Below are 27,035 nucleotides of genomic sequence, written 5' to 3'. Positions count from 1 at the left end.
AGAGGCAAGTAAGACCCCCCCCCCCATATCCCTCCCAGGAAGGGTATGTATCGTCAATTAATCGATGGAATAATCAATCGCAAAAAGATTCATTTGTGACCGGCCGAATTAACTCGTTCACTGCCAGACAACATGCTAAAATGCGTCCACTCCAGTGCCAGGGTTCTTGTCATTTTCACTCAAATTTCAGGTCCCACAAAATATGGTGTTTTAGGATGACTTATACATTCAATTCAGCATTAGAAACATTAGATTCTCTGATTTCATCAGAAAAAAAAAACAATTAATTCCTAAGTTATATGGGTCTGGAGTTATTTTAGCTCGAAATGGGGGCGGCTGTCCAAAAATACAATGTGATACATCCATATTGGTTTATATAGCGCTTTAACAACAGCTGTAGCTGAAACAAAGCGCTAACATGGGAAAAAAGGGAAATGCTGCCCCCCCCCCTGTGGAAGGGAAAAACACTGCCAGAGGCCATGGCCAGCGCTTTATCAGCACCTAAACATGAAAAAAATGGCAAATTGGGGAATGACGCTCTACGTCATATTTTCAATTGCCGAATACATTTGTGAATGGCAGTGAATGAGTGAGTTGAGCAATTTAGCATAAATTAACCATTTCATGCAATCATTCCCTTTTTTTTTTAGCTATGTTAACGCCAAACACTTGTAAACGTGCCCGGCGGCCTGCACGTCGCTGATGTAGTGCTTCACATTAAACCCTTGGATGGCGAGTGAGCCCGATTGGTGCATTTCGCGCGTGCTTCGTCGTCGTCGTCGCGGCATTCATGAATTATGCCGTCCAGTGAGGCGTTTCACGCCAAAGCGCGCTTTAACGTTCATTTCATGCGAAACGCCGCATTTACTTCAACGGGGGGCTCCTATTAAATGTTTATGAGAGCCACTGTGCGTTTTTTTTTTTTTTTTGGGGGGGGGGGGGTGTTGCTGTAATGCTGATTATTCATTATTATTATGCTGTTTATGACGGCGCGCTGCTAAATTTACAAGTGGTCGTTTTTAATCTAAAAAAAAAAAACATTGGTAAATGGAGAAAGGGGTCACTTTGTTGATTTTATTGAGCTTTTTCAAATCGAAGCGAGGAAGATAAATGTCAGACATGAAAAGATGGCCGCCGTTGCCGTGACATATTTTGGAATCTTTACAGACGAAAAGACGTGAGAGCGCCGCCTACCTGGCGCTAGACTTTCCATGACAGAAACATCACCGGTGCAGCATACCATTTAGACAAAAAAAAAAAAAAAGTCACCCTTTTTTGTCCCTTTTTTTCCCGTCGCTAAATTCATCGACACGGATGTTTGATAAGGGAAAATTATCATCATCATAATATTACGAAAAGCAATTGGAAGAGAGGCTGTCGCTCAAAAACCTCGGAATTATTAAATCGCACACGAGCATGCCATGATGTTCACAATGTTTTTAAAAAAGAGCAATTTTTTTAAGGGCCGCTCTTTTTTTGTCATTATTATTATTATTATTTTTTTAATTCTGTCCAGTCAGTCACACGCTTCCACCATTATCCCCCCCCCCCTCCTCCACCCCATATGTCCAAGTTGGTCTTCGGAATGGCATTTATTGGATTTTTTTTTTTTTTTTGGGTGCGTGAAAATGTGTATTTTTTCCCCCCCGTGTCAACGTTAGCGCCGATAGCCGAATTCGTCAGCGTCGTCGGCGCGGAAGTCTCCGTAGCGCCAAATGTTGAGCTGGTGGAAAACAACAACAAGTTAACTTTCAATAAATCATTTCACACACACATAGTAACGACATTTGCGCAAAGAATTTGGAGAGGTGCAATGGTAACTTCATTAAATGTATATATATTTTTTTGTCGGATGTGTTTTTTTTTCAGGCTACTTGGCTGTTAACGCTGTGATTCGTAGCTAATTAGCACCTGCGATAATTAGCGCCAGTTATTAGAGGAGGAATCAATGAGCCATTTGTCGCGTGCATGTCTCTCTCCTTTTTTTCTTATTTTATTCTTCCTTATTTCCTCTCCCAGCATGGTCTAGCGCTCCCCCGCCACGCTAGGCGACAACCCCAAAGCAAAGTGGGCGAGCGCCCCGCCTCCGTCTAGCACCGGGCGACAGCAGCCAGGAGGAGGAGGCGGCGAGACTTGCGAGTTTTGGAAGTCAACAAAAGGAAAACAAAATGGCAGCCAGCGCCTTAGAAGCGAGTGGTTGTCTCTTAGGTTCGATTCATGAGTCGTTTTGTCTCACAGTGGAGACATTTACATTTGACAGCAGCAAAAATAAAATACAGGAGCTGCTGTAAAGGCAGCCACTTTGCACTCTGTACAGTTCTTTTTTTATGAAACTGTACAGTCCAGTCCAGTTGTACTGTCTTCTGTCATTTATTTGGTAAATGCAATACTTTAATTAAAGGCTTTCTGATAAGGATGTATTAATTTATTTACTCATTTATTTATTTATTTATTTTTTTACTGAGTTATTTATTTGTGACAGTGATTAGCTGTAGCATGTTAGCGTCGTCACCACTCTAAAAAGTAAATACAAGCAAGCCGGACTCACCCTGGCACTCTTGGCGGATTCTTGACAGTTCAGGTATTCCTTGACCTGCGTGAGGACAAAATAAAAAAGCATGAGATTAGCAAAACTTTGTTCAAAGTCCATCATAATTAATAATTGAGCACATAGATTGCCCCCTCCCCAATTCTCAAGTCCAGAGGTGTCGTGTTGGATCGCAATCAAATATCGCACACGATTAAATTCGAACACTAGCCGCTGTCTCCGAATTGGTTGCCATTAGCGACGCTAACAGAGCCGAGGTGCGTTCAAATGACAAAATACAAACATTTAATTCAACCACCCAACCCCCCCTACAAGCCCCCTCTTTTTTAATAACTCCTGCATGTACACAAAGCTCTCAGAATATTTCTAATTACGATGCGCGGCGGGAGCGCGGCGTTCCCGCGCCGCCGCAACCGTTTAGCGTGAAAGGAATTGTTTGTAAGAGCGGGAATAAAAGACGAAGATAAAGAAGATGAAGCGGTGTGGAGCATATTGACTGCTTCTGCTAGAGCAGCCTTTTAGCCTCGCTCAATGAAGCGCTCATGAGTAATAGGGAGGAAAAATAAAGGGGGTGGGGGAGAGGAGGTGGGGTGCGGGTTAGCGCGTTAGCCTTTGAGCAGACGTGTCCTTCATCGCAAAGAGGCAGGCTAGCAGGGAACAACACTTAACACGATTGCCGGTTGTTAGACTTCCCGCATCAGCTTGTTTGTTTTGAGGACATATTCGCGGACAGAGAAGCCCCCCCGCCTAACCCCAAAATTGGACAAAACTAACCCCGCAATGCCAAAATTCCCGCTCCCACTTAATGGAGGCGTCGGGGAGTCTTATTATGGCGGCAGATGCATCGGCGGCGCTTGTATGCTCGACACGGTCGGTAACATCTGGCGCTCTTGTACTCGAACTCGAGTGCTGCGCGAGTCATCCGTCAAAGAGAAGTAAAAGAGATTTGGGGTGGGGTTAGGGGGTGCTGGGGCTTGGGGGGGTTGGAGCGTCACCGGGGCCAGATGTCGCCGTAAAAGAAAAGAGCGACGCAAGCACAATAAGCGCTGATGATCTCGCCGCCGGCAAACGTCAAGGATGGCCTTGCGGTTGACGACAGCTCGGGAGAAATCCCGCGGCGGACAACCCCCCCCCCCAAGCCTACACACCCCCCGCCTAGTTTTTTCAAGCAAGCGAAATTGACCAAGAGGTGCTAAAAGAATAGCTAATCTGAAAAGAACGTATGTGGGAATTTTATCGGAATTATCTTTTGTGACTCTGCCCTTCAGATAGTTTTTAGCGGAAGCTAGCTAACAAGAAAGTAGCAATGACGAGTGTTGATTGACGACAAACTGTGAAGTTCAATCGCTGAGTTACGACATGTTGCGCGCGGCGAACTACATGAGTAGACCTCGGATTAGCCAGGTACGGACAGTTTAATCTTTTTTTTTCCTTCTCGAGTATCCAGTTAGCTTGATGTGCTAACAGTCAAGCTAACTACAGTGACAACAAAGATGGCGTCGATGTAGTGAAAAGGCCACATTCCAAATAAATTGTCGACCCTGAACAGATGGACATGAATGCATCGGCGACATTTTATTTTGAAATGAAGACAGACGACGTGTTTGTGTAACGGCTAACTTAAATTTGTAGCATTTATATTGATTTTTTCCCCCTTTTTTTGTTAATAAAATATGTTGCTAACGATGTCAACGACTTGTCTTCTGCTAACTTTGGAGCATTTATATTATTTTTTCTTTTTCTTAATTTGTTGCTAACAGCATTTGATCGCTAATTACGTGAAAATATGTTATTTTGTATCACGGAAATGATCCAACGCCACGTCGTCGCTTAGCGGCCATGTTGTCAAAGACGTAGAGTGATTAGCTTCAAATTTAAAACTAGCCGACGCGCTTTGGCGTTCCGGCAAGTGACAAGTTGTCGGCCGCGGCTTCCGTGCGATCTTGCTGCGTCCTGCTTGAAAAAAAAAACATGGCGGCGAAAAGAAGAAAAGCAATATGTGAAAGCAGATTCGGTCAGTGACTAATCAAAGTCGCGGCGCTGGGAAGCCACTCGGCCGTGAAGGGAACAATGTCGCATGTCGGGCCTCGCTCATTAACGGCGATGATGATCAGAAGCTATGGCGGCCAGACATGAGCAGTCGATCTCCAACCAACCGAATAAAATAAAACCCTGACGCTAGCCATGGCTATCTCCCATTCCCTGTTTTCTTTTTTTAATTTAATCGTCGCTCTCCATTGTTGTGAGTGTCCGACTGACAAGAACTGGAGATGAAATGGCTTGGAGGTAGGTTGTTGTCGGCGCTCCCCGGGAGAGAGGCCTGTCAGTCACAAAGACGGCCACATTAATAGCGAGGGGCCTGCGGCGGTGATTTGGGCCAGAAGAAGAAGAAGAAAAAAGAAGAAGAAGCGTCCTCAGGCGAATATTTTGAGATCAGCTGACCACAGCGATGTGTTACAACCTCCATTTTAATTAAGGGACGAACCGGGCTGCCGTTTTGCATCATAAACCACATTGAGCTTGTTGTGCTTCTTTTTTTTGTCCTATATATTATTTTATTTTTGTAACTTTAGTATTTGAGGTGCCCTGACGGGGCCTCGGTTTTCCTCCCAGCGAGGCTGTTGGTGGGGATCAGGCGCTCTGCTGGGAATGTGCCATGACAAGCCCCACCAGCATGTGCTCACACGAAGGGCGGGGGGGTATGAGAGGGAACATTCGAGACTATTTCCTCCACCTCAAGGCCATCGTGAAAATAAAAACACACAAATATGGAAGGCAGGCAATTTTACATGCCGCTATATCCATTTTTAACCCCTCTTTCCCTTCCAAAGTTGTAAAAATAGAAGAAGCTGTACACCAGAAGTGCCCAAACTATAACCTGGGGGTCATTTACACGACATTTTTACAAGTACAAGTTGATGTGCTCCACCCTCCCTCCCATCCCACTTTTACTTTAGATTTTCTCAACTTTAACTTTGTCGTATTTAATGCTGCTTTTCACACCGATGCACCTTCAGTAACACCCCCTCCCCCCCACCTCCGCTATACGTTTCACTTCTAGATGCCCATCATGTCTAACCGAGGGTCTTTGGGGACAGAGTGGGACTATGTATGCGAGTGTGAGCAGTCAATAGCAGGCAAGCAGAAAATATCCATTAAAAGCCCCCCCCCCCCCCACCCCCACCCCATCCCGCTCCAACCCTTTCAGGTCTCTAACTCAGGATTGCAAATTACGTATTGAGCCATCGGTAGAAAGCGGTCATGCTGTCTGACATCCATGACGCGCTTGTGTGTATTTGGTGACGGAATGGGTGAGGGGAGGCGGGTGTCTCGATGGGCTGTGACAAGCACAGAGGTTGAACAGCGAGGGCAGCGACCTGAAAGCCTGTCAATTGGCGTTCCGGAAACAGCTAAAAGCCATTTATAGATGACATGGTGGGCTGGGTGTCGGTCAGATGGGTGGCGGTCATGATCCACATAAACCTTAAATTTAATTTCAATTTAATTGGAGGGGTTTCACGAGGTTGTCGGGACATTATAGTCAATGGCGAAGCAACAGGTGGCGATAAGACACAACAAGTTGGGGGTACTTTGGGAAATTAATTTGAATAAGTTGAAAAGAAGGTGACAAAAAAGCAATTTTACAAAGATCCTCAGATATGGAATACAATGTTCACGTCAATAGAAGAATAGAATGTATAGAGAAATAACAGTAAAACCAATTCATCCAATGAGAGAGGAAGAAAGTCAGTCCCAGGACAACGACAACATTATCAGCCCAAAACTGCTTTTATAAATATTATAAAAACCTAACAATGGTAGCCAATACGAGTAAAATTAAGTAAAATACTCAATTAAAAAGCAAAGCTGACTTCTTTCATTCTGGGAGCGCCAACCTGCTTGATAAAAAGATACTAATTCCCACGTGACAAAGCAGCACATTCCAGCTGTGATTAATGGAACGGATCCCCGGAGGCATCCCGGCGTACGCGCGCCACCATTTTCCTCTCATTTCCTGTATGGATTCCACACATACGCTCAACACCCCCACCCTCCTGCTCAGTCGTTGCGTCCTGCCACCAGCCATTAGCGCAGTGAGGCCGTGCCAAGACCTCAAAATTGGAGTCGGACAAAATGGCGGGTGGAGAAGGGACACCCTCCATGCCCCTTCTCCAAACCCCTCAAAGCTATTTACACATGATAGCGAAACGCAGGGGGCTAAGTGTGAATATGTGACATTTCCCAAGGCGCATCTTGCTAATGCTATGCCAACTAGCAGACTTCTTAATAGACATATTCACACATTTGGATGATTTGTCTTGATCAAATCTATATGTGTACGCTTGGAATAGCACCCCTCCTCGACCCAGAGGGGTCTTTAGTTCCACGTGATTGACGATCATTGACACAAAGGGCCACTGCGTCTTTGTATTGGATTGGCAATTAGCGAGGAGCGAATCATTAGCTTGTAGCGCTAATGAACTTTTGTTTGCGCTGGCAGTGGTCAAGGGAGTCAAGAGACAGAATTTGTCACGGGCACTTTTACGAGGCGCTAAAAGAAATTGCGTGGCCGCGCAGTGCGACATTGGCCGTAAAAGTAATTACATATAAAACGCCATAACACAAATAAAATGTAACCAAGCAGATGCTAGCGGAAACAGCAGGTGCTATGACTAGCGAGGGAACGACTAGCTTGCCAACAAACGGCGCTATTATTTTTTTTAACTATCCATTGTGTGTCTATTTTCCTTTTATCTGAGTTTTACTTTAGTTGTAATCTCCGCTGTTGAATTTCGAGACTAAAAACGTTATTGATAACACGCGTCTTTCGATGCTAGCAGTGTCAACGGTGACAAGACAATTTAAGGATAGCTCAGTATATCCACTCTGTGAGTGGATTCATTATGTCTGTCTCCGGTAGGGTTTTAAAAATAAATTAAAAAAACAACTCCAGTTGCCCAGTTGACTTCATATATTAAAAAAAAAAGTTTTGGGCTCTTATTTGGCTTATCAAGTTTGGGTCACAGCAAGTTTTTTTTCTCCCTTTTCCATGTCGATGCGTTCCCACAACCCCCTGACGAAAAATCAATGCGCGCTAACAGTTGGAATTTAATCTACGGGAAGCAAATAGAATTTTCAAAATAAAAACAGCAGTCAGCAGCGTGATCGAGCGGATCGATGATATGCCCGAACGTGGTTTCCAAATCTGGGCGATCATCGCAATAATGGTGTTGATCGATGGCAACGTGGTCGCAAACACTATCAAATCTAATTAACTTTCGATATTGATTGCACATATTGACATAACTCACCCAGATTTGTATTTTTACTTTTTTTTGAGTGCATTTGAAAGTCAAGAGGCCTTCGTTTTGGTCACATTGTTGATGATTGATGGCTTTCCATTAATTGTAAGAGGTAAGCTCTGAAGCCTCAGATGGACCAAATTAGCCCACGTTTCCTATTTGCGAATATATATATTTTTTTAATTGGCTTCCAACACGGCACCGCGAATGTAGCGAGGCTCCTCGGGTCGGCTAAATTAGCATGTCAATCAATACGCGCGGATGGCTGAATTGCTCGCACACGCAGATATCCCTAGACGAGATTGATTTACATTTTTACTTTTTATCATATTGTATTGTATATGTATTATATCGATGAGAAGGTTTCTTCAGCCGTCATCTGTACAAAAGTGAAGGTTTCGGACGTTTCGCCTCCTATCCAAGAGGCTTCGTCAGCGAATATGTATTATATATATATATTTCTATTATTTATTTACATTTGTATTGTTTTATTTATTTTTATTTCCTTGATTTGATTCATTGTATATATTTCTTGTATGTATTTTATTTATTTTCATTTATTTTATTCATTTTATTTATTATATTTTATTTATTATATAGATGTGTATATTTTATTACTTATTTACATTTATTTGATTTGGTTTATTGATTTTGTTTATTCGTTTTTGTTTTATTTTATTTATTTCATTTATGAAAGAAATTGTATTTATATTGTAATTTATTTATTATATGTATTTACATAATTTATAGTTTATTTACGTTTGTATTTATTTTTATTTTACTGTATTTATTGTACATATTTTATTTATTTCATTTATTGCATTTTATTGCATTCATTTTATTCATATATTTTATTTATTTTATAGATGTATATATTTGATCATTAATTTACATTTACTTGATTTAGTGTATTGATTTTGTTTATTAGTTTTTGTTTTATTTCATTAATGGTACTAATTTATTTATATTGTAATTTATTTATTATATATATTTACATAATTTATAATTTATTTACACTTGTATGTATTTATTTTTATTTGATTTATTTTATGCATTTTATTTATTTTTGTTTTTTATTTATTTATTGTATTTATTTGATTGATTCTATTTATTTTATTCATTTTATTTATGGCATTGATTTCATTTGTTATTTATGTATTGTTTATTTTGTATTTTTTTTTCCTAGCAAGGCGTTTGAAGAGCTCAGCCTCTCGTATAATTTAGGTATAACGCACACTGCTTCAAACGGTGTGACCGCTGCATATAAAGAAAAAAACAACAACAACAACAACAAAAAAAAACGGAATGGCGTCCATCTGCTCGCAGCGCCGCGGCAGGTGCGCAACGATGATGTGCGCCAGATGCGGACGAGATTAATCTTTACATTAGGACAGGCCGCATCTGCTATACAGTGCGTGAACGCTAATCACACGTACGGGACACGAACCCTATCGAGTGTACATGCTGATTCCCGATTTTTGTAGGACAGCGTCGCATTTAGACGTTAATCCCGCGCTTTATGAGGCAAGCGCACCTCTGGTGTGGCACGTCGGGAACATGGAGTCTCATAGTAGGTCACGGGTCATTTCGGAAAAGGAATGTTTATACTTAGCGTCCGACGTACTTATCCGGACAAGCGGTGATAACCTTGAGCGAGGGTGGCCAAACGCCGACCCCCCCCCCCCAGCTGTTACGCGATGTTTAGCACGACGCATTACGACGTCGCCGTGATTCGGGTAATGAGTGAAGATGAGAAGTAAATGACGAAAGTCACCCGAAGTGAGTCATAAGAGAGTTTGCGGTTAAGGATGAACAATTGAATTGCATGAAAAGCAGAGGGAAGTATTGTTCTTTTAATTTTTTGGGCGGTTCAAATTGGCCCACTCCCCCGACGCAAATCGACTCTAATAATAAAAACACCGCAAATAAACAAACCTGATCAGTGTTTATTAGCTCTCGTGGGAGTTAGCGATGGCTAGCGGGCCCATTTTGTTGGTGTTTTGACTTCAAGATGGCGGCGCGAGAATGTCTGCCTTTACAGCTGCTTCTGTATTTTGTTTTTCTACTTCTTCCTTTCCTTTCCTCTTACTTTCATCACTTTGTTGCTGTGAATTGTCATTTTCTCCACTGTGAGACTAATAAAAGACTAATCCAATCTGTGTGATTGACTCGGAAAATATTCGAGCGGTTTAATTGTTGTTGAGCATGAGTAGAAAATGGCCGCCATTGACGTACGTAAGCAAGCTTGCTCCGGATCGGAATAAGGCTGAAGGAGGTCGGAATAGGGATAGGGGGTTGTGGGTGGGGGGACAGAATATAAAAGCGGTTTTCCTTTTGCGTTCATTACCTCCAGACCACGCGATGATCCTCCGGGCACCTCTTTAGAGCCAAGAGGTCGAAAACAATGATGCAAAAGGGTTCGAAGCGAGGCATTTTACTACACGTGGGATCGATCCGACCCATCAGTCATAACCGTGCGCTGTTTTACGAGCAATTAAGACGCCGGCGGCCATATTTTCTCCCGGAGTTCGCCCGTTTACATTTCCGACTAAGTGGCGGAGTGACTATTATCGGCGGCCATTTGTCGGCTCTAATTGTAGATGTGTATTTTTTTATCTTTACCTTAATATGCAGGAGACGGTTGGGAGTGGGATTGGGGGGGTGAGGTATCTTAATGACCAGAAGAGTCAATGAGCTATGTGGCACCACTGGGAGAAAACGTCTGCGGCATGTCCATTTTTTTTGGGGACGTGTGATAATAATGACGTGGATGCAAATAGGCTCATTATCGAATCGGTGACACTCAAGAACTCATTTGCAAATCCCACCCGCCCCCTCCCAAAAAAAAAATACAGAAATGTGACACTGACCATCTTCTGCAGGTGCTTCTCCTTACGCACATCCACCATCACCAGGCCTTCCTTGACCAATCCGAGGCCCACGTCATCCTTGGTGTCGCCGAATTGGATCGTGACGTGCGGGCAGCTGGCGCCCGAGTACTCCACGTTGAGCTGGCATTGGCTGTTGTGGATGTCGCGCAACACGCAGTCCACCACGTCGGTGCGGGTGTCCTCCTACAGGGGGGGGAACGGACCACTCTATGAAAATGTACAACCATGTCGAGTGTGGTTCCAGTTAGCATCCTAACGCTGTGTTTTTGGAAGGTGGGAAGAACCTGGATTACCCGGAAAAAAACCACGCTGGCGCACATACGGGAAACCCTGAGATGGAATCAAAACTTGCACTGTTGCACCTAACCAAAATTACATACGGCTAAAAAAGGTAAAAATAGGTAGCACCTACCAAGAGATAACAATAAGCACATCAATACCCCCAAAAAAACTATATCCGAGCCCCGCAATTTTTAGTTCTCACTTTGGCTTTAGCGCATTTTAATTTTAATTTGCAATTAACATTTTTCTTTTCTCTGGCTAATCATGCTAACTCGCTAACGCCAACGAAATTAAAAACAGGCACTGGAAAACAAATACAAACGCGAGCACGGGAAAAAAAATATTAAATCGGTGCTATCGCCACTTTTAGCACATCCATCTCCCCCCCCCCCCCCTACGCCCTGGTCTTGTCTCCATGGCAACCCCCTTCTAGCAAACTGCCCTTGGATATGCGCGTGCGTACGTGCGGGCACGCGAAGGTCGTTCGAGGGGGGTTGAGGGGTGTTTGTGAATGCACACTCGGACACTTGATTAGGGACAACATAATGAGCTCCTTGTTAAAATGTGCAAATGCTTAAATGACAGCGTCAATCAAAAAAAAAAAGAAAGAAAAAAATAAAATGGCCTCATTGAGATGTACGTAATCAAGTGTCCAGGGTGCCAAGAATTTCTTTTTACAGCCAAGCAGGTTTTGTTTCACCTTTTTTTCAGGGGGGGGGGAGATTAAACAGTGGGGGGTTGTTTTTTTTCACTTGAGCTCCACGTAATTGGTGACGGTGAGTTGGATGAAGGCCCAATTCGCTCAAACGGAAGCCAACTTAATGATGTGAGTTTCCAGACTTTCCTCCAAATCTGATTTTACCCGTCGAGTTCAACTTTGAAGAGATTTTTATGAGGGGCGGGGTATTTGTTTAATTAATCACTGGGGGGGAACTTAGCTCTGATTTATTTAGATCTGAGGAAAATTGAGTCGCAGGAGGGTGAATGATGGGATGCCTGATTCATTTTTGACTCCAATTTCCCGTATGCAGTATTTTTCACATTAAAGTGAAAGGCCTCTTAAAACCCAAAATGTCGCTTACTTTAATCACTAATTAATTAACTTATTTTTATTGTGGTGGCGATGGTCGTATAAGTTTCATTTCTTTTGATTTACAAACTCGGGAGCGATGCGACGGAAGCGGCTCGGACGGGTGCTTTTTATTCCAAAATAAACAAAATGGACTTTGTTGTACATCACCTTTACAAGCAGGCTACTTTGGTAAATTAACTGGGCCGAGCGAGCGTTGCCGCGGGAACAAAGATAGCGGCGTTTTTTACTTTATTTTTATTTATTTATTTTTACAAAAGCTCTGACTGTTTTTATTTACCTTCCAAATACAGCGGTGCCGTTTATGAACGGCGCTAACTATCCACAACCAGAAAAGAAATCGCAGACATTTTACAGCTTGGCGTTGGCGAGTCACATACACACACACACACACACACACACACACACACACACATATATATATATATATATATATATATATATATATATATATATATATATATATAAAATAAATAAATGCAAAATAAAACGAAAAGGTGGACGGCGACCTGGCCTGTCAGCTTCCAGTGTGTGTCTGTGCGAGCTAGCGGTCTAGGTGACGGCTGTGAGCGCGGCAACAGATGGGACACTTCACCCTTCAGGAGATACACACTCCAGGGACGAGTGACAGAATGGCTCAACACACACACACACACACGTGTGACCAAGCACATTTTGTAGTTTTTTTTTTGGCGTAGTCCGTGAAAATGGCGCTTAAGTCATCGCATGTTTGGGAGTCAAGATACAAACTGTTTTTTTAGTGTTGTTGTTGTTATTGTCAAAACGCAACCAGCATCAAGGAGGACATTTTGTGAGCTGTTAAGAACCAATGTGAGCCATTTTGTGGAATCAAAAGCGATTTAACCAGAAACACTTTGAAAACGACGCATTTGAACGAAGGAGCTATTATTTGAACGCAAAATAAAATCGAGGCCGGTGGGTTACTTACGTCCTGCGGCACTTGGATGTAGGCGAAGGCGTACTCCGTGGCCTGCGGCGGCAGCGTTCTAGTGGTGAAGGCGGGCGGGATGGCGGCGAGGCGGGTGCACGGCACATATTCTCTCTGGGAACGACACACATTGGATTGGGTGTATTATTCCCGGCGTGCTTTTCCCACAATTTTCGGTCCGGTTGTCAACATGGGTGGGAGGGGGTTACAAGCAGCTTTGGGAGCTGCTCAAAAAGTCCAACACATGCAGCAAAGATGGCAGGTGTGACAATTAGTCTTGTTTCTAGGGAGAATTTGGAGGTAGAAAGGAGGCGGGGTTTCAAAAGAACTGTTTATCAGTGGGAGTGGGGGTGATTTTCTTCCCCCCTTTCCCTCTTTTCACAATAGAAATGTTGCTAATGATGACAATTAGCACCTCATGCTGTGTGCTTTTATTTATTTATATTATTTGTATTTCTTTTATAGTCACTTCGATGAGAAGGTTTCTTCAGCCGTCATCTGTACAAATGTGAAGGTTTTGAAAACCTTCACATTTGTACAAAATGTGCTTGGTTTGAAGGTTTTCAAAACCTTCACATTTGTACAGATGACGGCTGAAGAAACCTTCTCATCGATGGACCACTCCTGTACGACTGAGAGCTTACACAGACGTATTTATAGTCACTTGTAATGTTGGTTTTCTTGAAAGACGAACATTTTGGGATGTACAGTAATCCCCCGTTTATCGCTGTTAATGGGGACCAGAACCACCTGCAATCTTTCGGATTTATTGACACCGTATTGTTGAGGTAGTTGTAAATTGTGGAGTTTTTTTTTAGGTGGGGGGAGGAAAGTACAACTTGAAATATTTTATGTCACTCACGTTGCCGTAGTCGATGTAGAAGACGTACACTTTTGTCGGCGACTCCACTTTCTCCACCCGGGCTCTGTACCTGGAAGGTTTGTGTGGGGGTAAATAGAGCCGAAAAATAAGTAAATAAATACATAAATATATACATACATAAATAATACGAATAAATGTCTGGTGTCCTGGCATCAATAGCGAAGACGATATTAAAAGTACGCACCATTCACCATCAGCGAACTTGGCTATGCAGAAGTCGCCTCGGCGTGGTGCGTAGGCCCCCTCCACGGGGGGCTGGGCGGCGATATCTGCTCGCATGGTGTCCATCAGGGTCTCCAGCTGGCCTCCTAGTGGGGGGTCAACACACAAGCGATTGATCAAAAAAAAAAAAAAAAAACTGTCAGCCGAGACGCATTAACAGTCTGATATTGGTGTTAAGCTCAGCGGGTGATTGAAATAGCGACGAGGTGATCGGCGCCAAGGGCAGACGGGATGATTTTGGCGGGGCGAGGGTTGGGGGGGAGGAACGTCGAAATTTTCCGTTAGATTTAGTCGCCACCGGCGAACTATTTGTTTCCGAGGAGACGACGACAAGCCTTGACAAATATGCAAACATCCGAAGGAGTCGCTTTCTATTTATGTAAATGAGAAAATGGCGGGAAGGAGCGCCACAGCAGGACGTCCAGATGGAGAGCAAAATCAACTCGAGTGACAAATCATCCACAAAATAAAAAAGAAATAAATAAATTGCTTCAAACTTGTACGTCTCGCCGTCAATTTGCGATGGAGTTAGCGGCGACGAACGCCACCTCGGGGGCCGCAAATAGCTGCGCCTGGAGCGCTGGCTCTAACGTGATTATTCCAGCCGCGATTGATACAGTCAAAGGCCGTTGACAAGCGTCGCCGCGGTTGACCGCCTTTTAACAAGACAATTTACGACGCACCCCCCCTCACTATCTCGCATGAGATTCACTCCGGTCCAGTCCAGTCCTGTCAAGTCTGGTCCCAAATACAAATCCATCACGGTGAGTCTCACCGAGATAATCGGTTTGTTTTGTCAACAAAACATGGAGGGAGGGCTTTGCGGCTAACAGCTAATTAGCTTAACGCGAGTGCGATTTTGTTGCTGTTGGAAGGTCAGCCATTTTGTATGCTAACCTGGAATGCTTTTCTTTCTTAAAAAAATAATTACTTGTTGGTATTCAAAATCAATAGGATGTAAAAAAACAAAAAACAAAAAAATAGCATTCGCACAAATGGGTCGAAACAATTGACGAGTCGATATTACTCCTGCGCATTGGCATTAACATCGAAGTCGACTAATCGCAAACAAAATGGCGTCTGGGGTCTTTTACATACTATTTTCTTAAGCGTATTTTTCACTTTGTTTCTAAGGTGGTTTTGCTGCAAAAACAAACAAACTAATAAATTAACTAACCAAAAAACTCGAAATAAATGAATCAATGAATAAAAGATCAATGATGTCATCAAAAAAGAAGAAGCTGTAACCTCACTTTCATCCAGATCTCATCCTAATGGCACATTTGGCAGCAAACGCAACAAGGATGTTGTGGTCACAGCAATTGACCCCCCCCCCCCATCCAATACATCACATTATTTTGTTTTCTCATTGATTGGACAAGTTAAAAGGTTTTCATCGCTCTGCCTTCTGCCGGATGTGCATTACGGGTGCCATTTTGTGTTTTTTTTTATTTAAATCATGACTGGATTAATCTGCCTGGAGTCAATGTTAGCCCATCAAACATTGACCGGGGCGCGATTGCTGCTAAGCTGCTTCGGCGGCGCAAATTGTCCGGACTGAGCTTGATCCTCTCTGGCGTCTTTCAATTAGAACGCAAAAGTCAACAAAACACTCTGTTACCGCCGCTGCCCACACTTTGGCGTCTTTGATAAACAGCTGATGCGGCAAACAATATTCAGATCTGCTAACTACTTAATGGGGCTATATTTGGCATGAACCCCCCCTCCCGCCACCTCCTTAATGAGGTTGAAACTAGGGTCGCTAATTCCTGGTTGCATAGGCCCGGAGTGGTCCGTGTCTTTGGAGTAAGCAAGGTCACAGAGATCTATGCGGGTTTCCCTCCTGACAGTAATTACATATAGCCTACGGAGAGAGGCCAAACCCACGGGGGGAAAAAAACAGGGTGGGGGGCTAAGTGGAGGCTGAGGGTTGGTGGAATGGCGCGATAGCTCTTTGAAGGGAAGATAATGTATGTGGGGAAGAAAATGAGACAATGCCAGATAAATGAGTACATTAACAGATAAAGAGTCTTCCAATGAACTGAGGATTAGGGATCACAATCCCTCAAAGCTAGCCGGCGAGTTGGCGAAGAGAGACAGAGAAAAATCGAAATGTGAAATTAATCACTTATCAAGTGTGTGTAAAGATAGCCATGTGTGAAGAAAGCTGCACTTAGGAGTTATTAAAGGGGAATAATTAAAATAAGGGAAAAATAGAGAGGGGGTGGAGGGCAATTGAGGGGAATGGTCAAGAGCACAGTTGGCTAAAGGGAATAAAACCATCATTTTGAAAATATCCTGTGACTGTAAAGTGTCCTTGGGAGTTTTGAAAGCCGATTAGAAATGAAATGTATTATTATAATTATTATTATTATTATGAGTTGCTTCAGTGCTCTATTTTGTATGGAATATATGTTGAAGTCAAAAACTGAACGAGGAAGTATTATGTGATTATATATGTACATTTCATAATTCTATCTAGCTGGCTAGCTGTCTATTAGCTATCAATTAGCTAGCTAGCTCGCTTTCTAGCTATTTGAGTTACTTCCGGGTTGAGTGAAGGCTTATACTGTGACTGTAAAGTAACCTTGAGAGTCTTGAAAGGTGCTATCTATTCACTAGCTATTAGCTAGCTATTCGATAGCTATTAGCTATCTATTTGCTATCTATTCGCTAGCTAGCAGCTATCTATTCGCTAGCTAGCTAGCTTGCTATCTATTTGAGTTACGTCCGGCTTGAGTGCTCAAAAAAAAAATGCCTGAAAAGATGAAGGAAGGTGGCCATTTTGTTTTGGAGGATCAATTTTGTTTTGGTAGAAATTATTTTTGTTTTTGTTTGCCTTGTTCGACACGAACAACGAGGGCAAACTTTGATGATTTGACACAAAACAAGAAGTATCTACGCACGTCCGTGTCACATGTGTCGCAACATCATTTATACGGCGTGGCACTCGGCTGCTGTGATTCTACAACGCCACTTTGATGTCGCTCTTCAAGGGCCTCCCCCCCGCTATGACTTAATGCCGCTTTGAGCTCGCGTCAGCGAGAATGAAAGCGATCGAGAGTGCGGGGGATGTGGAGGGCAGGATGAAGGGCAGAGGTTGGAGGCTTGGGATTCGGTCAAAAAGACCCCAAAATGGTGGCTTGAAAGCAAAATGGCCGACCTCCCGTCTGTTTTCGAACGTAGCATCTGGTGACTTTTTTTTTTTGGTAGGTCTGCTCAATGTGACAAGATAAAAGTGACAAAATACTGCCAGATTTCAAGTGCACTTTAAAAAACCGTAAAATGTTGCACACCATGTTTGATATTTACATGACGCGCAACATGTCGCATGAATATTAAGTTCTTATGGCCCATGGCAACTAACGCTAACAGCGTTAGCCCCCTCGACTTCATTTGAAGTGCCGAGGTTAGCCCACGCGGTCCCGATTTTGATCGGCTGTGTTCACACCTGGAGGGGAAAGAAGCGCGGGTGGGCTGCGTTGGGCTAGCTATGTTAGCCTGAGGCACTACCGGAGCTTTTAAGCTCCACGCGTGGGCCTAAAGCAAGATCATGAAAAGCTTTAGGAAGTCGTTTTAAGGAAGCGTGACGAAAGCAACACTAGCTAACGGCGGTTCACGTGTAAAACGGTCTACCCAATGTGGGAAACTGCGTTTGATACAAGTTAGCATGTTGCGTCACGGCAAATAAACAGGAAGAGGAAGTCAACAAAAACAAGTACCTGTCTCGACGTCTTGGGTGTACAAATGCAGCGTGTCGGTGACTTCCGTGACGTAGACCGGCTTGTATTTGGCCACGCGTTCCTTCTCCTCCGACACGTGCACAACGTCCTCTTTGGGCTTCTCTACGTAGTTGGCCCACACCTACAAAATAAAACACACAAATATGAGATTCCAAGTCCGTGTGTGTGTCAAAAAATGAATCAGGAACAGATGGAGAGATTAGCGTATTTTCCGGTGTATATTCAAAAGATTACCCTGCGCCTTATACTCCAGTGTGCCTCATATATGGAACAAGTTTGAAAATACACTATTGATCGGGGGCTTATACCCCGGTGCGCCTTATACACCGGAAAATACGGTACATTATTCGCCGTGTAGCAATGGAAGGCGTGTAATGATTCAATTCAATAATTTGATCAAATTCCAAAGAGTTTTGACAATTGTGCGAATCAGAATGGGTCACGTATCCTTCAAAATAAAATCCTTCATATCCATGATGGCCAAAATCGAAATAGTGCAATACATCAAGTTGTATTACAGACACTCCCCTACTTATGAACATTTGAGTTATGAACAACGGTACATACAAGTTGTACATGTACATATCTTTAAGGAGCATATATGTTATTAAATGTTTATTTTTTTTTGTACACACCAATACAGGTTACTTAAACATATTTATATAAATCTTAAACATACTTATATAAGCACAAAGCAGACATTCCATACAAAATACAGCACTGAGGCAACTTATGAACAAATTCACTTTTCGAACGACTGTATCTCGGTCGTAAGAACGCGTCTGTATTTTATTTTACTTAAATACTTACTTATGTGATACGGGAATTAAAAAAAAGTATTTTGGATGATATTAAAAGTGCGTGTGTAGAGCGTCTTACAGTCATGTTTTGAAAATGTGCTTCGGATTGTTCTGTGAGTGCATCAAACACAGGACGAGCACACACGCACACACACGCACACACGTTGCCCGAGGCTGATGACCTTGCGTGAGCAGCCAACCATCCGGTTTGTTCCACTTGAATGCAGGTACGCGGACTGCTGCTCTGCAACAGCGACCAGATGCTACAGCTAAGCTAGCGCAGTCGCAGACAAGGCGACGGGCAACACATACAGAGTGACAAAAAGTTCAACTTTATCCTCGTCCCCCCAAAAAAAATGCAGCCAAACGGACGTGGCGGCGAATGGCCCCCTCGCCGGCGTCGATTCATTAGGCCATCGCGCTTTGAGAACAATCGAAATCAATAAGAGCCGTGTTATTCATAAGAGCGCCCTTTGTAAATCAATTTAGAGCCTATTATATCGCTAATGAATCCTCGGCGGGGAGAATGGTTCATTAAATCAAGTGGATGGAGGACACTTCTTTCTTCTTTCAGTCTCATCCTTGTCCAGTCGTTGACTTTTTTGGGGGAGCAGGGGGATGATTGGGTTCTATAAAATAGAGCTTTTAAAAAAAAGGAGATAAAATGGAGTTGATTGGTACATAAAATAGGAAGAGCACCATTTTTTTTTCCAAAGCTGTTGTGTCAAAATGACAGCAGGGAAACTCGACCGAGGGGGTGGAAGTGGGGGCTGGGGGGATTATATCTGAGCTGTAAAAAGAGATGGGAGGCTGCCTGTGTGAGATGGGGGGTGCACTTACTCTCAGTGTAACATGTATGGAGTCTATGAGCGGAATGATTTGTGAATGGAAAACCAGCCCATATCTTGTCCCTCCAATTTATTTTGGAAGAAACCACCGGGCATGAGGAAAAACAACCATTCCAGGGGGCGGGGGGGGGGGGGGGGGGTGGCTAACAAAATGCTAACAAATTGGCGCAAAATACAAAAGGGATTATGTCTTCTTAGCCTGTCTTGTAGTTGTGATAATGGACACTGTATCTTTCTAGCTATCTCGCTATTGTTCAAGGTATCTTTACCTCTCTTTATATCGCTAGCTATTAGCTATCTATTCGCTAGCTAGCAGCTATCTATTCACTAGCTATCTAGCTACCCATTTGAGTTACTTCCGGGTTGAGTGAACGCTGGCGCGTGTGGCTGCCGCTACACACCCACAGAAAAACGTATCCTGTGACTGTAAAGTGACCTTGAGAGTTTTGAAAGGCACTTATAAATGAAATGTATTATTATTATTATTGTAAAAAATAAATAAATAATACATGAATAAATAAACCACATCCATAAAGAGCGTACATAATGCTAAGCGGCCTTGAGGCACAATAGGAATCTGAATGTGACGCATGTACTTCTGAGCCCACAAGGCCGAACGCGGTGAGAAAATACGTCAGTAGCAGAAGGCTAGTACTTTATATGCTGTAAACAACAACAAACAATAATAATAATTAAAAATATAACAATCATAATATGCTTTTGCGTTGCATTACGCTAGCAGGACACATAGATGAGTAATATTTCCAGGGCTAGTTGGCTTATCAGGATGTGACTTTACAATAGAGACGTTTATGCACTGCGGAAAAAGCTAGCGTGACGCTAATTTGGAACCGCACGGGCAAGAGACGGTAAAAAGAACATGAATGGCAAATGGACGAACTGCTCCCCTCTCGCTCTCATATCACACCCAGCAGATATTTTCGTTGTCAAACCCTGGCTCGCGCGGCGAATACAACAAACCCCCCCCCCCCCCAACCTCCGCCGCATCCGAGAATCAGCCTCACAACAAATTGACGGCTCCGAGGCGACCCGCGGCGATCACAACTCGCTACACTTTCCAAATTGACACAAATTGATCCACTTTAGCGCGCGGCGGGGCTTTTGGGAGTGTTGTGAGCGGCTATTCTTAGCGGCACCTGCACACCGGAATGTGCGGGTGTGCGCCAAATAGAGGGCATGGCGTCGCTATGGAAACAGGACACGTCGCCTTGTATGTAATTGGGGCAACGGGCAAGGAAACGCCATCCAAAATGGCGCCTCGCAAGCAAGATTGAGATACTATCTTGCTAGCATGATGCAACGCTAAAGCGCACTATGATTATGTTTTTTACGTATCATTATTATTATTTTTGTTTACTTTTGGAAGGCTTTGTTTGAGGATTTTGGGAAAGTGGCTTTCTTTGGGTTATTGGTCATTCGTGACAAATTTAGCTGCTACGTCGCTAAAGATTCCAGATTGTTGTTTGTTCTGGATTTTTTTTTAGGTGTTTCCATTCTGCGCTAGTTCTGGATAATCACTACCGTTTACTCAGCTTGAGTCTTGGTAAATTCCAGTGAGCCACCAGATGACGTCTTTTCGTGTCACCATGTCTACTTTTCCCAAACAAGATGCCAAGCTGAATGCGACTGGTTCCTCAAAGCAAACATGACCAGTCGGAGAAAAAAAAAATCAGAGCCACGGAACCTCAAGCGGATCCGTTGTTGAGAAAAAAAAGGACTCGCTTGACACGCCGCCATGTGTAAGTGTGTTTTTTAAGGGCCATGAATCAACTTTTTTTTTAATTAACAGTGGGCACTCATGTTCCCAGGTTGCCGTGACAACCGCCCTTTATTTTCCTTTTTTCACAAGGTGGTCTTTAGATTTTTTTTTCTCTTTTCTGATCACAGACAGCTCTTGTGGTAAAATGAGAGGTAAAAAGGGAAAGGAGAAGATGAGGGTGGGATTAGCGAGACCCCCGGGATGCGGGACAGAGATCTTCGAGGTTAATACCGATCTGGCAGCGGCGGGGAAAGCGGATGGCGACATGACGCCAGGGGTGGGAATGATACTGCATCAGATGTTCCCAATGCAGAATCGCTTCTCTTTATCTGTAGTGATCTTGTCTGGGTGAGAATGACGCCATTTTCACATAGCCACTTAGCAAACCAATTAATTGTTTTTATTCAACTCAGAATGGTGTTTGAAGGCAACTCAGATGCCAACTAAAAAGAGGAACAAAGACCCCATTGAGAGAAAATGGACATTTCTAGGCCTTTTTTTCTCATCAGAGCTTTTTTATGTAAATATTTTTGATTTGCCAAGACTATAGAACAACAAGATCACCAAAGACAAAAAATGGCAAAAAAATGGATTTTAGATATCGCAGAGATGTCGAGGGTCAGTTTATGTAACGGTCGCCACCCAAGGCACGAGTGAGGGCGAAAAGAAGAGACTCTGTAAAACGGACCAAAACACACACACAAACACACACACGCAACAAAGTGTACTCTTTCTGGAGAGCCTGTTTCTTTTTACAGCAGTCCATCCAGCCCAAAAAGGCCAAACAAAGTAAAAAGAAGGCTGACGTAAATACGAAAAGACATTTGGGGGAGGAAGAGAAAATGGCCGCCTATCATAAATTCCCCCTCGGAACTGTTGCTTGAAGTTAGTTACTGACGCATTAGCCGGAAGGCCTTTGAGTTCCCTATCGATTGCCCTCATATATATATATATATATATATATATATATATATATATATATATATATATATATATATATATATATATATATATATATATATATATATAAGAAGCCCAGGCACTGGAGTGGACACATTTTTGCACATCGTCTGGCAGTATATGAGTTCTGTGACCAATTATTTGTATCAATGTAGCCAATTGATGGAGGTTCAAGCTTAGCCATTTATGAGCAAACGAAAGCCCTCAATGGTAATGAGATCAAGTAATTTCACAACCCCCCCTTGCCTGCTTTTTAATGAATCAACGGCCATTTGCATTCACCTCGCATAGGGAGAGAGCATCGGCGCTGAATGGCAAGCAGAATAAATAGAAAGGCGGAGAGAGTGAAATTCGGAAGTCAGACCGGAGGCAAGATGGCCAAAACGATTACCGTGGGAGAAAAAAAGCAAAAGGGGAGAAAAAAAATAAAGTGCATTGTGGGAGTGCCGGATGGTCAACCGCGGGGGAGGTAATAAAGACAAGTGATGAAGGCGCTAGCGTGGCGCAGATGAAGAAGCTACCTGGGAACGTGGACCGTGAGCCACTTTGCATTCCAACAAGGTCGGCGACTAATGAGCTCAATAAAAAGGTCGTGGTTGGAAGATGATCACCAGCCTTCGGGAGCATTAAAAAAAATGTAAAATAAATAATACAAAGTATTGCCATGATAAAAAAAGGCAAAAGAGAGCCTCTCCGCCCTGCCGCCGCCATTTACATACACAGAAACCAGCTTGAACAATAACAGCTACCAAACACGCAAACCTGCACCCCCACTTGGATAACGGCGACCGCTCCCGGGCGCGGCGGGTGATTGACACGTGAGCCAAACACACATTTGCTGACGTGAGGGAGAAAAGAGGATAAATATGTGAAGAAGAAGCAGTCGGCGAGAGTACACACACATCACTGCGTCCCGCTGATCTGCTTCTCTGTCTTCCTGTCACCGTCCGAGGAGCCTTGGGGGAGGACGGAGGGGGTCCGCCGTGCCGTCTACACGGGAGTACCCCCCCCCCCCCCCCCCCCCCATACCCTCAAGAGAGCATCCGCACATGCTCCGAGTAGCATTGAGTAAGCAAGAAAGAGACAGCTCGGGTCGGTGTGTGTATGTGCGCTCCGATTCAGATGACGTAATCGCTACAAAAAAGCCTCCATCAGCTTTTTTTTGTTTGTTAGTGGCTCGTTTTGTCAAGACGCATGTCTATATAGTATATCTATGTCTATCTATATCATGTCTTTATAGTCTATATATCGCTATACGGCGCCGTCAATAAGCCCCCCGCAAAAAAAAAATTAACACACCTGGCAAATTTCCACAATTTCACCACATGCTAATAATCGAATCTCGATAGGGCTAGCTAGCGTAAAAGTAGCGATAGGAAATCCCCTTTTTATTTGTGCGTGACTAGCCAAAGAATGCCACAGCGTTATTATATTCTTCACTATAACAGAAAAAAATGGATATTGCTACCCTGAAAGCATTTTCAGTGGCCGCGGGGCGTAAAGAAGTGGGCGTGCGTGGCATTAATAGAGAAAAAAAGGGAGACTGTCATCCACGGAAAGCAAAACAAGGCGACTTGGATGAGATTCTCCATGGATGGTTTATCTCCTGCTTCAAGTAAATCGCCGTTGAATAAGACTAGGTAAAAAAATAAAATAAATGAACACCAAGCCAAGTAGAAAGACCCCCAACTATCCCATCCCACCACCCGCCTTGAGCGAGGCTGAACCAAAAACAAAATGGCGGCACAAGCCTATTAGGTGCAAGCAAAGACCCAATTATCTGGATTCTTGGGAGTCGGCAAACGAGAAGCGCTAACGGGAAAAGACAGCGAAGCCATGCTGACCCGAGACATGGATGATTTTTTTTTTCTTGTTGGGGTAGGGGGGTCTACTTTTGACCGCAATGCCAAAGGAGCCTCCTACGGGATGATTAGTCGGGAGAGAAACAAAAAAAGGAGAAGAGAAGATTGAAGAGATGAAAAGAAGCAGCGAGGAGGATGTGAAAACATCTTCAACGTGGTCTTTGCGACGACCCCCCCCCCCCCAATTTTCTTTCTCTTATTTTGGCTCTTCCGTTGGCCCAATGAGGTTAATCTACTTCAAGTTTGGGTAATTACAACAGGGGGAGGAAAAAGCCCTTGCTCAACAGAAATTGCATTCAGGTTATTATTGAGTGAGGGGGCGACATCCCCCTACCTCCTCTTTTGTTGATTCACCTACTCATAATTAGGACACTAATCACTAACCGCGTACCGTTTTTCCTTCTTCTGGCTGCTTTTGCTTTTTAATGGATTGCTTTGCGTTCGAGCCAACCAGACGCTGCAATATCGACGTAACAAAATAATGTATCAAATATAATTACGACATGGAAGGTTGATTAAACTTGTAATTAAAAAAATGCCGTTTGTAACATATTTTTTTTTTTGCTATCAAGTATTTTTGCTAGAAACAACGCGGTTGATTATTTGTATCTGTTGACCTACAAAAAACACCTCATGCCCATATAAGGTCAAAAATTTAAATTGTTATTAAGTCATTTGCTGCCATTCCTGAATTTATTCGGGAATTGAAAAGCATGACGTGGAATGTCATTCTGGAATTTGTTCTGGTTTTGTTTTATCATGCTTAGGTGCCCATAAAGCGCTGATAAGACCTCTGACAATGTTTTTTTTAACTACGATTAGCGACAAGCTAAATGATGAAAGCAAACACGAAGCTTGTAGCATCCATTGACGAAAGATATTTTTTTAATATCTCCTGTCCTACGTAAATCCGCTTCAATTCCAAGCCTCGACAGTTTCACATACGCATCGGCGCACTGCGTTGATGCTCCTTTCTTCTCATCGCATAAAAGCCAGACCCATATCACTTAGGAAGTAACTCTTTTTTTCTGATGAAAGAAGAGCGTCTAGGGTTTCTAACGCTCTATTGAATGTTTCTGTCGTCCTACAACTCACTATTTTGTGGGTCCTGCAATTTGAGTGAAAATGACAAAAACCCTGGCACTGCAGTGGACACATTTTAGCACATCATCTGGCAGTGAATGAGTCAAGGAGCTATGTTAGATTGCGGTTTAACACCCTAGTCTGATTTCTAAACGATGCACCCGCCTTACTGAAAGGTTGTTGCTCCTTAGTGTCATTGTCGCCGCCTTTGTTTTGCCGTATGTCCTTGTGTCACGGCAATATTGTGGATGCAACCTTCAGACACTTGGTTTTTTTTTGTGCGGAAAATTGGATAATATATCTCCTTTGCTAGCATCATGTTTGACGTCAGACTTGGCAAACGGGAACGTGTTTGGCGGTCAAATAGGGACGCTTGCCAATGGCATGTTTGTTTGTCCTAGTGGTCACAGTCTCCTCTGGATCCCCATTTTTTAGCTCTCTCCCAGTTCAATTTTTGCAGTCTAGGAATCCATCCCCCCCTCGAGATTCAGCCGCCGCCTCCTTTAATCTCTCCGCCGCGGGGAAGCTCGCCGGCGACACCTCCCACGACAACACCCGAGCGCCGTCGGCCTCATCCGACTTGAGCCGGATTGACTTTCACCGCCAGCTTTTGTGACTTGAGCTAACCTGAGAGCCAGACAGACGGCAATGGCGTTTGATGTCGCATCAGCCCGGTTGCGGCCCGCCATTGTTTGTTTGTTTGTTTTTTGTGCGCGGCGGCGTGTTGTGTTAGTGCAGAGTTTGCAAGTCGCGGCCAGCCAAGATGCTGAGATGGGACTCTTGTGTGCTCTAATTAACCCGTGGAGACCTCCAAAAGTTGGCTTGGAGATGGGAAGCTGATATATTTGCCCCCTCCCTGCTATCCACTTCCACCCTCCCCTTGTTTGAAGTCACGGCTGGTCTTTGTCTTGAGCGCTAGCAAGCTCGCATGGCTTCCTGTCTCCCTTCCTCTTATCGCTTTGGCTCTTCACTCGCGGCCCTCCGGCGGCGGGAACAGAGGACATGCTGTGTCAGGCTCTACCCTTACGAGAAAAAAAATGAGGTTGTCGCCATGAAATGCAGACACAGATGAATTTGTGAAAAATGTGTCCAGTGGGGAATTAGCAATTGGTGGCGGGAATTGCGGGGGGTATTAACCTCGTTGCAGGTGCATCCGGAATCCGAAACTGCTTAGTTTGGTCGCGTCAATGAGATTTTACTACAATGAGACCAGTGGGACAAAGTGATTGTGCTTGAAATGAAGCCTTTCCGAAGAAGATTCCTCAGCATATTTGAATTTTTGCGGGTATCAGCTCAAAATTGACCTTTGGGATCGTCGTCCCTGCAAAGCCAAAGAGCGCGGCTAAGCCGGGTACCGCCGCCTTTTGTCTCCTGGCGAAGATTTAACAATAGAATAGGATTGACCAATAGTGATGATTTGTATTAACTCATTCACTGGCAGACGATGTGCAAAAATGTGTGCACACCATTGCCAGGGTTTTTGTCATTTTCACGCAAATGGCAGGACCCACAGAATATTGAGTTGTAGGACTACATAAACATTCAATACAGCGTTAGAAATTTTGACTTTGATCAGGAAAGCAAGATTTAATTCCCAAGTTATATGGGTCTGGCTTTTACGCACTAAGAAGAAAGGAGCATCAGCGCAGAGCGCTAAGCCGTATGTGGATATGTTGCGCCTTGGAATTGAAGCGGATTTATGTGGTAAAACAATCTCTTTTGTCAATGTATGCTACAGGTCCATGTTTGCGTTCAACATTTAGCTTGTAGTTAATTGTGTTTAATTGTAGT

The 27,035-nt window shown here is 43.6% G+C and overlaps 1 protein-coding gene across 1 annotated transcript in view; it reads right to left on the bottom strand.

Moving 5' to 3' along the window:
* Positions 1-1,060: 1,060 nt before the first annotated feature.
* Positions 1,061-27,035, bottom strand: part of snd1 (staphylococcal nuclease and tudor domain containing 1) — an 82,635-nt gene continuing 56,660 nt past the window's right edge. Inside the window, exons 18-24 of the mRNA XM_088989256.1 lie at positions 17,891-18,032; positions 14,131-14,254; positions 13,926-13,995; positions 13,064-13,177; positions 10,722-10,925; positions 2,549-2,593; positions 1,061-1,723 (exon numbers count right to left, since the gene is read on the bottom strand). Coding sequence (XP_088845382.1) covers positions 1,658-1,723; positions 2,549-2,593; positions 10,722-10,925; positions 13,064-13,177; positions 13,926-13,995; positions 14,131-14,254; positions 17,891-18,032 — 765 coding nt within the window. The 3' untranslated portion in view covers positions 1,061-1,657. The remainder of the gene's footprint in view (positions 1,724-2,548; positions 2,594-10,721; positions 10,926-13,063; positions 13,178-13,925; positions 13,996-14,130; positions 14,255-17,890; positions 18,033-27,035) is intronic.

This window comes from Hippocampus bargibanti, linkage group LG22, assembly GCF_051943395.1.
Source record: "Hippocampus bargibanti isolate YZ-2025 linkage group LG22, ASM5194339v1, whole genome shotgun sequence".
NCBI classification, from domain to species: domain Eukaryota; kingdom Metazoa; phylum Chordata; class Actinopteri; order Syngnathiformes; family Syngnathidae; genus Hippocampus; species Hippocampus bargibanti.
This window is presented reverse-complemented; position numbering and strand designations above follow the sequence as displayed.